This window comes from Euprymna scolopes, chromosome 21, assembly GCF_053919585.1.
Source record: "Euprymna scolopes isolate OS-2025 chromosome 21, ASM5391958v1, whole genome shotgun sequence".
Classification (NCBI taxonomy): domain Eukaryota; kingdom Metazoa; phylum Mollusca; class Cephalopoda; order Sepiida; family Sepiolidae; genus Euprymna; species Euprymna scolopes.
In genome coordinates, this window is record NC_136502.1 from 57,684,254 (window position 1) to 57,699,929 (window position 15,676).

Sequence of the window (15,676 nt, forward strand, 5' to 3'; positions counted from 1 at the left end):
TCAGCCCAAAAGTTCTTAATGACCAATAAGTAGCTCTGAGTATTGATCAACACATAGGCACATATCATTGGATACCAATAAAACATTCATGGCTAAAACTTGGTGGACAAGTAAGGTATAGTCTTGTACTCAGTATGGCTGGGTTGCAAAAAAGATTGTGAATTTTATTGATGATTCCATGGGTGGGAGTTATTATTTTTTAGGGTGGGGGAAAAGGTCACCCTGTTCAAACTTACCACCAGAAAATTTGGGACTTGGATTTGGTTCACTTTCTTTTCCTTTTTGGTCTGCTCCCTTGTATTGATTGGCTGGTTGGACCTCGGGCCAATGAGACAATGAAGAATATGAAATCACTATCTTGATATCTTGTAGACTATCAATAACTGGAAATTGTTAAGGAAAAATATATTTTTTATAAATACATGTAGGTTGATGAGCTGAAAAATAAGTTGCAATTACACAGGTTGATAATGATGCTTTCCAGATTTAGTTATTAGATGACAACAAATTCTCATCTAGAAAACATGCTGAAAGGGAAGTAACTCTTTGCCTTGAGTTACCATTTTTGTTTCAAAGAAATTTAAAGAAGAGTTATGTTCCTTACAAAGGGTAGACATTTTGAATTAAGATTTGTGGCACAACTCTCCTCAAGTAATACATCTAAACTAAGAAGTAAGTCTTTCTTCAGTTGGAAAATGGAAAATAAATCTTAAATGTTGATGAGGAGTTTTATTCAAGTCTTTAATTATTTAAGTGAAGCTATTGTTACAAATTTTCAAAACAATGGAAAAGTCTGATTATTATGTGTTAATACAGCATTGCTTTCTGATGGGGAAAATACTGTTAATGAAAATCAATGGATTAATAAGTATTATTCTCCATGGAAAACAACAGTTAAGTGCTATGTTAACTTTAAACATGGTTGAACAGACACAAATGATGCTGAACACTCAGTTTAGCCAATTTGAAACTCATTTTGGCCAATCATAAATTAAATTAGCATGAGATAGCAGAGGAGTAAAACATATTAGAAAGCTCTGTATTCATCAATTAGCATGAAACTTTATCATTTAGTCATGTTAAAAATCGAAGCTTTGCTTGATCACAGTTGATCAAAAGCACCAATTGGTTGATGACTCAGGGTGTTGTTGTTTGCAACTGTTTCAATGCAACAAAAATGAAATTTTGCTTTAACATTTGACAATGATTGAAACAGGGATCTATCACTTTATTCCATGATCGAATTGGTGATCAGTTGAATGGACAGAAGCAAATGAAAGCTATCCAAATTAATCAAGGATGTAAACATCAGCAAGCAAGATTTTGGCCTCGGTATTCTGTAAGTGTGCAAGGTATTTTGTCCATTGATTAACTTGAGAAAGGAAGAACTATCAGCTGCAAATATTATCTATATTGGTGCGTCTGAAGGAAGAAATCACCAAAAATAGCCACAAAAGACAAAAGAAAAAAATGCTTTTTCACAAAGAAAATGCATTGTATCACAAGTCGATTGCAACAATGGAAAAGCTAAATTTATTGCACCTCCAATTGCTAGATCCTTGTTCCAAACATCTACTGGTTGTTTTAGATCCCAAATGAATGCTCCAGAGAAAGAGATCTGGCTTCAATAAATAAGTGATATCAGAAGCTGAGGTATACATTAATCCAAAGACAAATCATTCTACAAAAAAAAGCATTGACTTGAGAAGTGTTAAAATAAGCGTATCCTATTAGGAGGAGACTATGTTGATGAATAAAGTTGAATTTTACCTAAAAGTTGTTTTATTAGTTTGGACAGGGGCTTATTGAGTGATGTGTTAAGCACATAATTTAATAGTTTCTATATTTTTAATATGCTAGTTCCATGTATCTTATGATACAACTAAAATTACTAGTGAATTGTTACATATTTTTATGACATCAACAATTTAAAACATTATGAAATACAAATGAATTATTTTCAAGACTCTTTATATAAAGCCATTATGTTAAGATTCTTCAAGTAATTCTCAATTGTTGAGATGTGGTTTGTAAATGGGCATGGGAAAATAGGTATATTCAAAATAACTTGAAAGATGTAGAATTTTTGTTTTACAACACACCAACCCTAAAAGTCATTTTGTGTCATACAAGTCTATTTATATAACTAGCAAAAATATATGAGCAGAGAGAACATATTTTTGCTAGACTGGGAGTATTATATAATTGTAAAAGGACTACATATATGTATTTAAAGCAAATTAAATTGCTTTGGACTATGAAAATAATTTACAATTCTATGATTTTTTTTTTAGATGAGGCATGAATGTTTGTATTGTTTGAATTGTTTTTATCTTGACAGTAATCTGCACAATGTTTTGGTTAATGTAACCTTTGACCTTCCTCATGGGTAAAAATTGTATTGAGTTTTTTGACAGGAAAAAATAGGAAGGTTAGCTCTATACTCTAAGATTTCAAATTTTGGGATCTAGTTAAAAGTTTACACAAATAATAAAGATAATTAAATTATAAGGGAACCCTAGGGGTATCATTCCTAACTTATGATTAAAATTTTGGTACTTGTACAGCTTAATCGAGACATTAAAAAATGAAAATATTGAAAAGAGTTTAAATTGTATGTATCCGTTATGAAATGAAGTTCTTCCCCAAAAAATTTTACTTAATTTGATCAAGTATATATTTTTTTTTACAGCGAAAAAACAATTTGTTGTGATACTGAGCAAAAGGTTTGATTTTTAGGAAGAAAAGCTAGTATTAAAGTTGGGGAGAGAGTGTCGGCGGTTTTAAATTGAGTTATCTCCCTGTGACTTGTTCCAAAAATTCCAAGATGTCTACCTTCAACATGCTATCATAAAAACGTGTTTTTCCGCTGTAAAAAAAAAACTACTTGATCAAATTAAGTGAAATTTTTTTTTCTGAGATCTTCAGTCCAAAACGGATATGTACAATATAACCTTTTTTTTTTTTTTTTTGATATTTTCATTTTTTAATGTCTTCATTAAACTGTACAAGTGCCAAAATTTTTAATTAAATCCATCCACCAATTGTAAGTTCTTAGAAACATAAAATTTATGGAAATAAAAAGTGTTGGTTTAAATATGTTTAATCATGTGTGTGTCTCTTGTTATCAGTTGGTTTTAACAAGGTGGAGTTTTTTTTACTTTTTGGTATGAGATAATGTTTGCCCATTCATTTATTTATTTTTTACTATCATGCTTTAAAACATAATGTTTGAATTTATGTTTTAAAACATAATGTTTGAATTCATGTTTTAAAACATAATGTTAGAATTCATGTTTTAAAACATAATGTTTGAATTTATGTTTTAAAACATAATGTCTGAATTTATGTTTGAAAACATGTTTGCCCATTCATTTATTTATTTTTTACTATCATGTTTTAAAACATAATGTTTGAATTCATGTTTAAAACAGAATGTTTGAATTTATGTTTTAAAACATAATGTTTGAATTTATGTTTTAAAACATAATGTTCGAATTTATGTTTGAAAACATGTTTGCACATTCATTTATTTTTTACTATCATGTTTTAAAACATAATATTTGAATTCATGTTTTAAAACATATTTGAATTCATGTTTTAAAACACAATGTTTGAATTCATGTTTTAAAACATAATGTTTGAATTCATGTTTTAAAACATAATGTTTGAATTCATGTTTTAAAACATGTTTGCTCATTCATTTATTTATTTTTTACTATCACGTTTTAAAACATGTTTGAATTCATGTTTTCAAACACTGTAAATTATAAATCTATGGCATTATGCTAAAGCTTTAATTATTTAAAAATAATGTCATAAGAAACTCCAAATAGCTCAGTTGGCAGGACCTTAAACCGAAAATATCAATGTTTCAGTTTTGATTTTCGGTCATAGCGTCTGCTTTATTAGCTGGGAATTTATTATTTACTATTAATGTAATATTCTTTGTTTCTAAAAGTAGTTAGGATCTCTGATATTTTACAATGAGAAAAATTAGACATATTATTCACCTACTTACTAGGAGGTTAGACACAAGGTCAAGAATGGTTTTGAAAAATTAACGCACTAGAATAAGCGCATTCTGGGATAAAAAATGCCTGAGCAATCCCATCAGCATTTTCCACTAAGAATGTTTGAAATGATTAGCAACAAACTAATCCTCTCTCAGAGAGAGGAAGTGCCTGGAAGGGTGGACCTTTTAGTACTTCATACAATTTGAGGTATTAGGTTAATAAATATTCCCAAAATTTGAATTTTCACAAAGAACTTCCATTTCCTTCATGTCCCCTTTGCATAAAACTAAATTGAACTATATAATTCATATTTAATATTATCTAAATTAAACTATATAATTCATATTTCATATTATCTACATTAAACTATATATTATATTTCATATCTAAATTAAACTATATATTTCATATTACAAAATTAAACTATATAATATATTTCATATTATCTAAATTAAACTATATAATATATTTCATATTATCTAAATAAAACTATATAATATATTTCATACTATCTAAATTAAACTATATAATATATGTCATATTATTTACATGAAACTATATAATTCATATTTCATATTATCTAAATTAAACTATATAATTCATAATCCATATTACTAGATTTAACTATATAATATATTTCATATCATCTAAGTTAAACTATATAATTCATATTTCATATTATCTAAATGAAACTATTTAATATATTTTATATTATCTAAATTAAACTATACAATATATTTCATATTTAAATTAAACTATATAATATATTTTATATGATCTAAATTAATCTATATAATATATTTCATATTAGTTAAATTAAGCTATATAATATATTTCATATTAACTAAATGAAACTATATAATTCATATTTCATATTATCTAAATTAAACTATATATTTCATATTTAATATTATCTAAATTGAACTATATAATACATATTTGATATTACTAAATTAAACTATATAATATATTTCATATTTAGTAAATTCAACTAAATAATTCATATTTTATATTATCTTAATTAAACTATATAATATATTTCATCTCATCTGAATGAAACTATATAATTCATATTTCATATTATCTAAATTAAACTATGTAATATATTTCATATTATCTAGATTAAACTATATACTTCCTAGTTCATATTATCTAAATGAAACTATATAATGTATTTTATATAATCGAAATAAAACTATATAATTCATATTTCATATTATCTAAATTAAACTATATAATTCATATTTCATATTATCTAAATTAAACTATGTAATTAATATTTCATATTACTAAATAAAACTATATAATATATTTCATATTATCTAAATTAAACTATATAATATATTTCATATTATCTAAATTAAACTATATAATATATTTCATCTTATCTAAATTAAATTATATAATATATTTCATATTATCTAAATTACACTATATAATATATTTCATACTATCTCAATAAAACTATATAATATATTTAATATTATCTAAATTAAACTATATAATTCATATTTCATATTATCTAAATGAAACTATATAATTCATATTTCATATTATCTAAATTAAACTATATAATTCATTTTCATATTACTAAATTTAACTATATAATATATTTCATATTATATAAATTAAACTATATAATTCATATTTCATATTATCTAAATTAAACTTTATAATATTTTCATATTATCTAAATTAAACTATATAATATATTTCATATTATTTAAATTAAACTATATAATATATTTCATATGATCTAAATTAAACAATATATCTTTCATATTATCTAAATAAAGCTATATAATATATTTCATATTAACTAAATGAAACTATATAATTCATATTTCATATTATCTAAATGAACAATATAATTCATATTTCATATTATCTAAATTGAACTCTATTATTCATATTTCATATTAACTAAATTAAACTAAATAATATATTTTATATTATCTAAATGAAACTATATAATATATTTCATATTAATTAAATTAAGCTATATAATATATTTCATATTAACTCAATGAAACTATATTATTCATATTTCATATTATCTAAATGAAACCATATAATTCATATTTCATATTATCTAAATTAAACAATTTAATTCATATTTCATATTACTAAATTTAACTATATAATATATTTTATCTCATCTAAATGAAACTATATAATTCTATAGTTCATATTATCTAAATTAAACTATGTAATATATTTCATATTATCTAGATAAAACTTATATAGTTTAATCTAGATAATATGAAATATATTACATAGTTTAATTTAGATAATATGAACTATGAATTCATAGTTCATATCTAAATTAAACTATATAATATATTTTATATGATCTAAATGAAACTATATAATTCATATTTAATATCATCTAAATTAAACTATATAATTTATTTCATATTATCTAAATTATATTATATAATACATTTCATATTATCTAAATTAAACTATATAATACATTTCATATTATCTAAATTAAACTATATAATATATTTCATATTATCTAAATTAAACTATATATTTCATATTATCTAGATTAAACTATATAATTCATATTTCATATTATCTAAATGAAACTATATAATTCATAGTTCATATCATCTAAATTAAACTATATAATATATTTTATATAATCTAAATTAAATTATATAATTCATATTTCATATTACTAAATTTAACTATATAATTCATATTAAATATCATCTACATTAAACTATATAATTTATTTCATATTATCTAAATTAAACTATAAAATATATTTCATATTATCTAAATTTAACTATATAATTCATATTTCATATTATCTAAATTAAACTATATAATATATATCATATTATTTAAATTAAACTATATAATATATTTGATATGATCTAAATGAAACTATATAATATCTTTCATATTATTTAAATAAAGCTATATAATATATTTCATATTAACTAAATGAAACTATATAATTCATATTTCATATTATCTAAATGAACAATATAATTCATATTATCTAAATTAAACTATATAATTCATATTTCATATTATCTGAATTAAACTATATAATATATTTAATATTATCACTATTAAGCTATATAATATATCTCATATTAATTAAATTAAGCTATATAATATATTTTATATTATCTAAATTAAACTATATAATATATTTCATATTAACTCAATGAAACTATATAATTCATATTTCATATTATCTAAATGAAACTATATAATTCATATTTCATATTATCTAAATGAAACTTTATAGATCATATTTCATATTATCTAAATTAAACTATATAATTCATATTTCATATTACTAAATTTAACTATATAATATATTTCATCTCATCTAAATTAAACTATATAATTCATTGTTCATATTATCTAAATTAAACTATGTAATATATTTCATATTATCTAGATTAAACTATATAATTCATAGTTCATATTATCTAAATTAAACTATATAATATATTTTATATAGTCTAAATTAAACTATATAATTCATATTTCATATTATCTATATGAAACTATATAATATAATACATATTATCTAAATTAAACTATATAATATATTTCATATTATTTAAATTAAACTATATATTTCATATTATCTAAATGAAACTATATAATTAATATTTCATATTATCTAAATTAAACTATATAATTCATATTTCATATTATCTAAATTAAACTATATAATTTATATCATATTATCTAAATTAAACTATATAATATATTTCATATTATTTAAATTAAATTATATAATTCATATTTCATATTATCTAAATGAAACTATATAATATTTTTCATATTATCTAAATTTAATTATATAATGTATTTCATATGAACTAAATGAAACTATATAATATATTGCATATGATCTAAATGAAACTATATAATTCATATTTCATATTATCTAAATTAAACTATATAATATATTTCATCTCATCTAAATGAAACTATATAATTCATAGTTCATAATATCTAAATTAAACTATGTAATATATTTCATATTATCGAGATTAAACTATATAATTCATAGTTCATATTATCTAAATTAAACTATATAATATATTTTATATAATCTAAATTAAACTATATAATTCATATTTCATATTATCTATATGAAACTATATAATATATTTCATATTATCTAAATGAAACTATATATTTCACATTAACTAAATTAAACTATATAATTCATATTTTATATTATCTAAATTAAGCTATATCATATATTTCATATTATCTAAATGAAGCTATATAATATATTTCATATTAAGTAAATTAAACTATATATTTCATATTACCTAAATTAAACTATATAATATATTTCATATTATCTAAATGAAACTATATATCTCATAATATTTAAATTAAACTATATAATATATTTCATATTATCTAAATGAAACTATATAATTCATATTTCCTATTATCCACCCCTATGCCAAACAACTTTGTTTCAAAATTCATTATGATTGGTTAATTAGTTTGAGTGTAAAATACTGACATCTAGTGTATTTATCAGTCATTTAATAAGTACTGGAAAGGTATTTCAGTGTGTCTTTGGTTTGTTCTACAGGAGCCAGAAGCAATTTGTTTCTTTAGACAGTCTATTATTTGAGATGTAAGTATATTTTGAAATAAAAGTTTTATAAGTAACACTTTTTTATAAAATGTATTTGAATTGAAATTAAATATGAACGGTAATTTTACTATTTTTTCAGTAAACAAAACAAAGGAAATTTTTAAATTGTTTCAAAATCTAAAAAGGATACAGAGATATTGTTTTGAATTGTCATCCCAGGGATTCAGAGACATCGGCATCTGAACGGAAATAATACAAACAAAATTACAAATATAAATTTAAACATTTTGTATATTTAAATATAGCAGAGAAAATGTAAATACTATAACAGAGTTTTATAATAGTTTTTTTAATAACATTTTTGTCTATAGGAACACAAACAGATATTTTTAATAAATGGTTTGTGAACATTAAAAATGATATTAATGGCAAAGAAACAGTAAATAGACAGGCTCTACTATATATTTAAGATTATTGAAGATTACTATATATATATATATATATATATATATATATATATATATATATATATATATGAAATAATAATAGAAAAATAAAAATATTTCTATTTGGTCCTATCTTAATAAAAATGCTCAATATTTTAGATACCGCATTATAGGAAAACATTTAAATAATGAATAAAAATTTACATTATTTATTGAATCATGAAATGTTCAAAACACAGGGAATATAAAAAGGTTTCTTCCTTATTTGAAGGAGTTTCAAAAATGGATGCTTTTCTCTTCAGAGGAAATAATCAGCAGAATGAAATAAAGAACTTATTAGTCAATATAAAATTGAAAACTTGGGTCCATAAATATGCATATAATCTAGAGATAAAATCCACTCAATGTATTAAGAGGATTAAATTAATCACCAGTTAAAAATCCGTAAAAAGCAAAGTCAAAGATAAATATATATATATATATATATATATATATATACACACACACACACACATGTATGTGTGTGTATACAGTAATACTTTGAGTTATGAGTGCATTAAGATACAAATCTTTTGAAATATGATGATATATTGTATCTATATTCATGCCCTAAGATAGACACTTTTTTTGAAATACGATTTCAAAAATCATGCAAAGCCATCGGTAGGTAGCCGTGTGTTCGTTTGGCTACCTGAGTCGATCCGAATGCTCACTTGGCAACCAAGGTTACCGAACTTCTGTCTCCCAGTGTGTCCATTGTTGTCATATAGAAAACGCTGTGTTGTTGTGTGTTTACAATTCTAGAAATTGCCTACATGGAGGTGATGTAGGAACTCATCAGTAAGGAGAAAGTCAAGAAAAATTTGTGAGATCCTCGGTGAGTGGCAAAAAGTATCTGATTTTGTTGAAAAAAGACAGCCTTTGAAATTGCATACAGGGAGAGCGAGTGTCTATTATAATGATACATGCCTAACCAACTTCAGAAACATCTTAAAAAGCACTAAAAGCAGACCTCTCTTGATTGCTTTCTAAGAAAACAAATACACAATGAGAATGCCATAAGGGCCAAAAGTGATAGTGGAAGTGATTAGTTTATGTAAAAAAAAAAAAAAAAAAAAAAAAAAATTTACAAAACAAAAAGCTTCCAAAAATTAAAAAAAACGAAAAGCCAAAAGAAAAATACAAGATTCAATGTGTAGAGGAATTTGGTTGCAGACTAAACTTCAAGTATACAGAACTGTAGTTTGTATCATCCTTATTCGCGGGAAGTAACTTTGCTTACAGAACCAGAAAATGGAGGAAACCAGACGATATGTCTATCTTTGTTTGGTATGCCACGCAGAGAATGGTATAGATACATTTGTTCAAAAAATTGTATCTAAAATATTATGTCACGTTATGTGAACTGTATTTAAATATGTGTAAACATGTGCACATATGCACCTACACAGGAGACAAAGTATGTATTTTATACATGCATTTTCAAGAGACATGCTTGGTGCCTGTATACACACACTGTAACATTTACTGTTACACATTTTATATATACTTTATTTATACAAACATTGTACACACACACAATAGATGATGCTGCCATAACATACAGACATGCCACATATTGTTTTTTTTAATTCAAAGTCACCACTTATCAAGGCCTGAAGGCCACTCGAGGATAAGGATTAATGAATGTAAGGTGATAGTGAAGCAATCATTAATGGTGTAAATTGGCGGGCAGTTCTGGGAAAGAATCCTTGTTCATGGAATCCACATTTAAATTTAGGCACAGATAGAGAGTAGGGGGAAATCATATATAGTGGCTGTAGTTAGTCAAGTGTATTTTGTTTGGCAACGAGAGACCACAGATTGGAGTTCAATTGAGCACTTGCCATGAAAATATGATAAAACAAATACATGCTCGTCATGTTTCTTCTGTGAGAAAGAGGTTGTAGGAAAGTGAAAAGGGCATCACCTACTAGATTTCAAAGCCAGTTTTGAATTCTATCAAGGCTAGATAGGGCACGCCGAGCAGTTCCTGCCCAGATGTGGAAACAGTACTCTATTTTAGGGTATATCTGACTCTTATACAGATAGAGGATTGCATTGGCATTCAGACAACTACAGGAATGATAAGGTGATCCAACCATTTTTCCAGCAATCTTGGCAACAGATTTGATGCGTGTCTTCCAATTCAGATCAGGAGTGAAGGTCAGTTCCAGAAGCTTGTTAAGACATGGAGCTTCTCCAAGATGAGAGCCATTTATTTCAATTGGGGAGTGATAGAGAGAGAGTGATTATGATGAAAGGAGAAAAGCTTGGTTTTCGATGCATTAAAATTAACTAGTCACTATTTCCCCCTTGCACCACATTCTCAATATCAGAAGAGAGAGAATCAGAAAGATCTTAGTCATTGTTGGCTTTTGAAGTGTTTCTATGGATTGTGGTGTTGTTTTTAATAAGCTTGGCAACATCATGTACAGATATTTGTATGTCGCATAGTGTGTTTTCAGTCACAGAAGGAAATACAGGAGGGGCAGGCGGCCTTGATCACAAAGGGTAGAATATGCTGCAAAGTTCCTGGCAAATAGTTTTCTTTGTCTTTTATTTATGAAATTACCTCAGGTCCACTGATGATGGCAGAGATAGAGAACATACTTCTGTTCAGGATCCTGTTTGTTATTTGCCAAAACTAATGGGAACCAAGACACTGCTTAGTTAATTTAAACTTGACGTACTGAGTATACAATCTCTTGCATTTTTTATTACTCTTTTACAATGGTTGCTAGCAGTCTTAAAGATAACTTTGGTTTCACAAAATTACGTTAGAAGCAATGGAAATAGTAATTTCTGCGTGCAATGACAATGGAATATTCTGGAGTGAATCCTGGCTGGTGGTTGGGTTTTTGCTGGAATTTCTTGGAGGGTATGAAGCGGTATAGATCAACATTTAACCATTCAGTCAGGTCAGATACTGTAGAGGACACATTCTTTTTAAACATGTGGTGCAGAGGCATATCTGAAATAAATGTTTGGAAGTTATCCCAATCAGCCAAAGAGCATCGATATACAGTATGGAGGAGAGGTACATCTGAGGATTTTATTACATTTTGTTTTTATCTTAACTGAGACAACTGAGTGATCAGAAGATCCTAATGGAGACAGAATGGAGGATGAGCACAGTTCCGGGCAATTTGTAAGAAAAAGGTCTAGGAGACTTTTATATTGTTTGTCGGAGTCGAGCATACAGTAGGTTTATGAACAATTTATGTTAAGTCATAGGCAATAAAGAAATTATGACAAACGATATACATATAAAGAGACGAGTGGCGTTTTTTCATATACACCCGCAATGTACATTACACAAACTATTGAATACAGTTATATAGACAGCCATTATAAAACATATACGTATATATACACACAGCTATACAACAGACCTACATGAAAATCAAGTCTCAAAACAAGATATTAGATACAAATATTTTAGCCTGTTCAAGCTCACACACCATGCTGCAACAATGTCAGGTTCATCGGGAGGTCATATATGCTGCATGTTAGATTCAAGACTTCCAAAACAGCTCTTTACGGTGAGATGTCCAAAGGCAAAAAAGCCGTAGGAGGATAGCAGAAGCAGTTCAAGGACAGTTTGAAGATATATCCGTAATAGTTCAGTTTGTATTCTGACTTATGGAAACACCTAGCCCAAAATAGATGTAGCTACAAAAGAGCCATGCTTGTTGACTCTGCACACATTGAAGAATGCAAAAAAGACAGCAGTAGTAACACTTTTGCTACAGAATCATTCCAAAGGTGGAGATACTTCAAAGCATGGATCAAACTGACAAGTCATCTTTGAACCAACAAAATAACTGTTTAATCACAGCCATCTTTGCAAGCAATGGACAAACATCATCATAATCATGTTTATATTGGAACTTTTATTTATGATCTTTTAATATTATAAATGTTTTTTTTTTTAGGTGAGTTTTTTTTATTCTATTGTCTAGTTGCTATATGTTTTGCATCTTGCTTTGATTATTTTCCTATGTTTGTAGATTTTGTTTTGTTTATTTTTTGTTTATTAGCTTGCTGTGTTATGTTGTAGTCTATTTGATTTGTTTGTTTTGATCACAACTTCTGATTGATGAATTCTTTTTCTTTTCCACATTTGTTGTAATTGTCATAAATTTGAATAGAAACAAAACATGCAGACATTTATCATTTTTACCTGAATCATTTGATCTGCAGAACTTACCTTTAAATCTGATATGTGGGCAGTATGCTCATACATTGTTGCTTTATGGTATATGTAGAGGTCCCTAAAAAAGGAAAAGTGTATATATATATGTGTGTGTGTGTGTGTGTGTGTGTGTCTGTGTGTGTGTGCAAACATTGTTAAACATAATAGAATTCTTTTGTTTGTCTTTTATTTTTGCAATTCTTGTAATGATCTTTTTGTGCCAAGGCATACTAAAATGGAAGAATTCTCTTATGTTTTAACAATATTTTCACAAATGAAAGAATGTTGCTTAAATTCACACACATACCTCCTTGAAGTGATGTAGTCCACAGTAAATTATAGTTTCCATTGCACTTTAGAACCTATTGTTGATTTTATAAAATTATTTTTATATAATGGCCTGAATGGTTCAAAATGTAAAATGGTTCAAAATGTAAAAGTCAAGTATCATGGTTCAATTGTGCTTGAAATAGAAACATTCATTTTGAACGTGCCCCTGTCTAATCAAAGAACACAGTGTTTATTTTATAAACTGGGCCCTTCAGCTTGTATGGTAATAAAACTTCTCAAATACACTTGTGATGTTAGGCTGTTTAACTTAGGCCAAATAAAACCGTTTCTTTTTTAATCATATTTTTTCAATTATAGATTTTGATACTTATCAGAGACATTTCGATACAAAACCTATCTAAGAACACCCCCACACACATAAAGTACATTTGTGTGACAAAAAAATCAGCCCAGCCGTTTCAGAGTCCATAGGAAATGAACTCGGGTAGACACACGCATTTTATATATAAGTAGAGATATATTTGAATGATTACAGTTGTTTCATGCCGTTCTCTACTCCTAATACAACGTGAAGTTTTTAAGAACCCTAGGCAGACAAGTCGGGAAATCTTTGACCAAGCTTCTGAAAGAAGTGGCAAAGTCTGTTAAGCTGTGATAAAGCCTCCATTAAAGCAACATCACATACAAAACCGATTGAAATGGGCAGAGGATAACATGAAAACGGATTTTTCCAAAGTTTTGTTCACAGATGAAGTGCATGTCACTCTTGATGGCCCAGATGGCTGGAGCAAGTGATGGGTCCTAGATGGATGACATCATCATCAGTGTTTAAGGCGCCAACAAGGTGGAGGTGGGATAATGATTTGAGTTGGGATTTTCGGAGGTACTTTAGTTGGCCCATGGAGAGTCCCAGAAGGTGTAAAAATGACGTCAAATGCTTACATAGCTTTTCTGAAGGAGCACTTTGAACCATGGCTGAAGAAGCAAAGGTTGACATTTAGAAGAACCATTATTTTTATGCAGGATAATGCTCCCTCGCATGCAGCAAACAAAAGCAAAGAGTATTTGCAACAACTGGGGTTCTCTGGGCTATGGAAGATGGAATGGCCTGCGAATTCACCAGATTTGAACTCAATTGAGAACCTTTGGAGTATCAAGAAGCGACGCCTCTATGCAAGTGGATGCCAATTCAAGAGCAAAGATGAGTTCTGGGATGCTCTCCAAGAAGTATCGCGAGGAATAACTGTTGACAAAATCACAAATTTGACTAATTCTGTGGACCAACGTCTTTTACAAGTCATTCATAAAAAAGGATCGCATATCCCCAACTAATTATGTCAACATAGAAATTGCTATGTAGTTATTCTGTTCTAAGCATTTTTCCTAGTTCATTTAATGTTTGAAAATTATTTCAATAAACAAGTTTTGGGTATATTGTGTTTTTTTTCTTGACATCATTAATAACTTGACACACTGAAATCAACAGATATTCCTATCTTCTGCCATAGTTTCACTAATACTGCTTTAAATACTTTTATTTTCTGACTGGAGTACCTGAATATTATTGTAAGCATTTTCTCAAAGTTTTGTGGATTTTTATTCACTCGTTCCTTAAATATTTAAAAAATGTAAACTCGTTAATAATTTGATATGCAGTGTGTATATATATATATATATATATATATATATATATATATATATATATATATATATATACGTGGATGAAACGCAGAATATTCTGTGTAGCGTAATCGCCATATATATTTTATAACTTACTAACTAGCTCTACCTACGTATTGAGCACTGTTGAAGTAAATACTTAAAGTTTACACATAAATTTGTACTTCTGTATATTAATTTATGTGAGTAAATGTAGTTATATATATATATATATATATATATATATATATATATATAAAAGGCAAAATGTGTTTGTTTGTGTGTGTGTGTGTGTATGTGTGTTTGTATATCTTGCAAAAACTTTTCACACAGACGACGGATTTACACCAGATAGGTATCATTTTGAAGCTCCACCCTTCAGACGAAAAATTGGCTAAAAACATTAATTCCTTCACCCTCAATGGGA

The 15,676-nt window shown here is 26.5% G+C and overlaps 1 protein-coding gene across 6 annotated transcripts in view; it reads right to left on the reverse strand.

The window, feature by feature from the left end:
• LOC145242387 (androglobin-like) overlaps positions 1-15,676 on the reverse strand; it is a 337,568-nt gene that overhangs the window by 142,722 nt on the left and 179,170 nt on the right. For all 6 annotated transcript variants that reach the window (XM_080105409.1, XM_080105408.1, XM_080105404.1 and 3 more), the window contains 3 exons: positions 13,315-13,378; positions 8,807-8,855; positions 237-383 (listed from right to left, as the gene is read on the reverse strand). In XM_080105409.1, the coding sequence (XP_079961535.1) occupies positions 237-383; positions 8,807-8,855; positions 13,315-13,378 (260 nt within the window). The remainder of the gene's footprint in view (positions 1-236; positions 384-8,806; positions 8,856-13,314; positions 13,379-15,676) is intronic.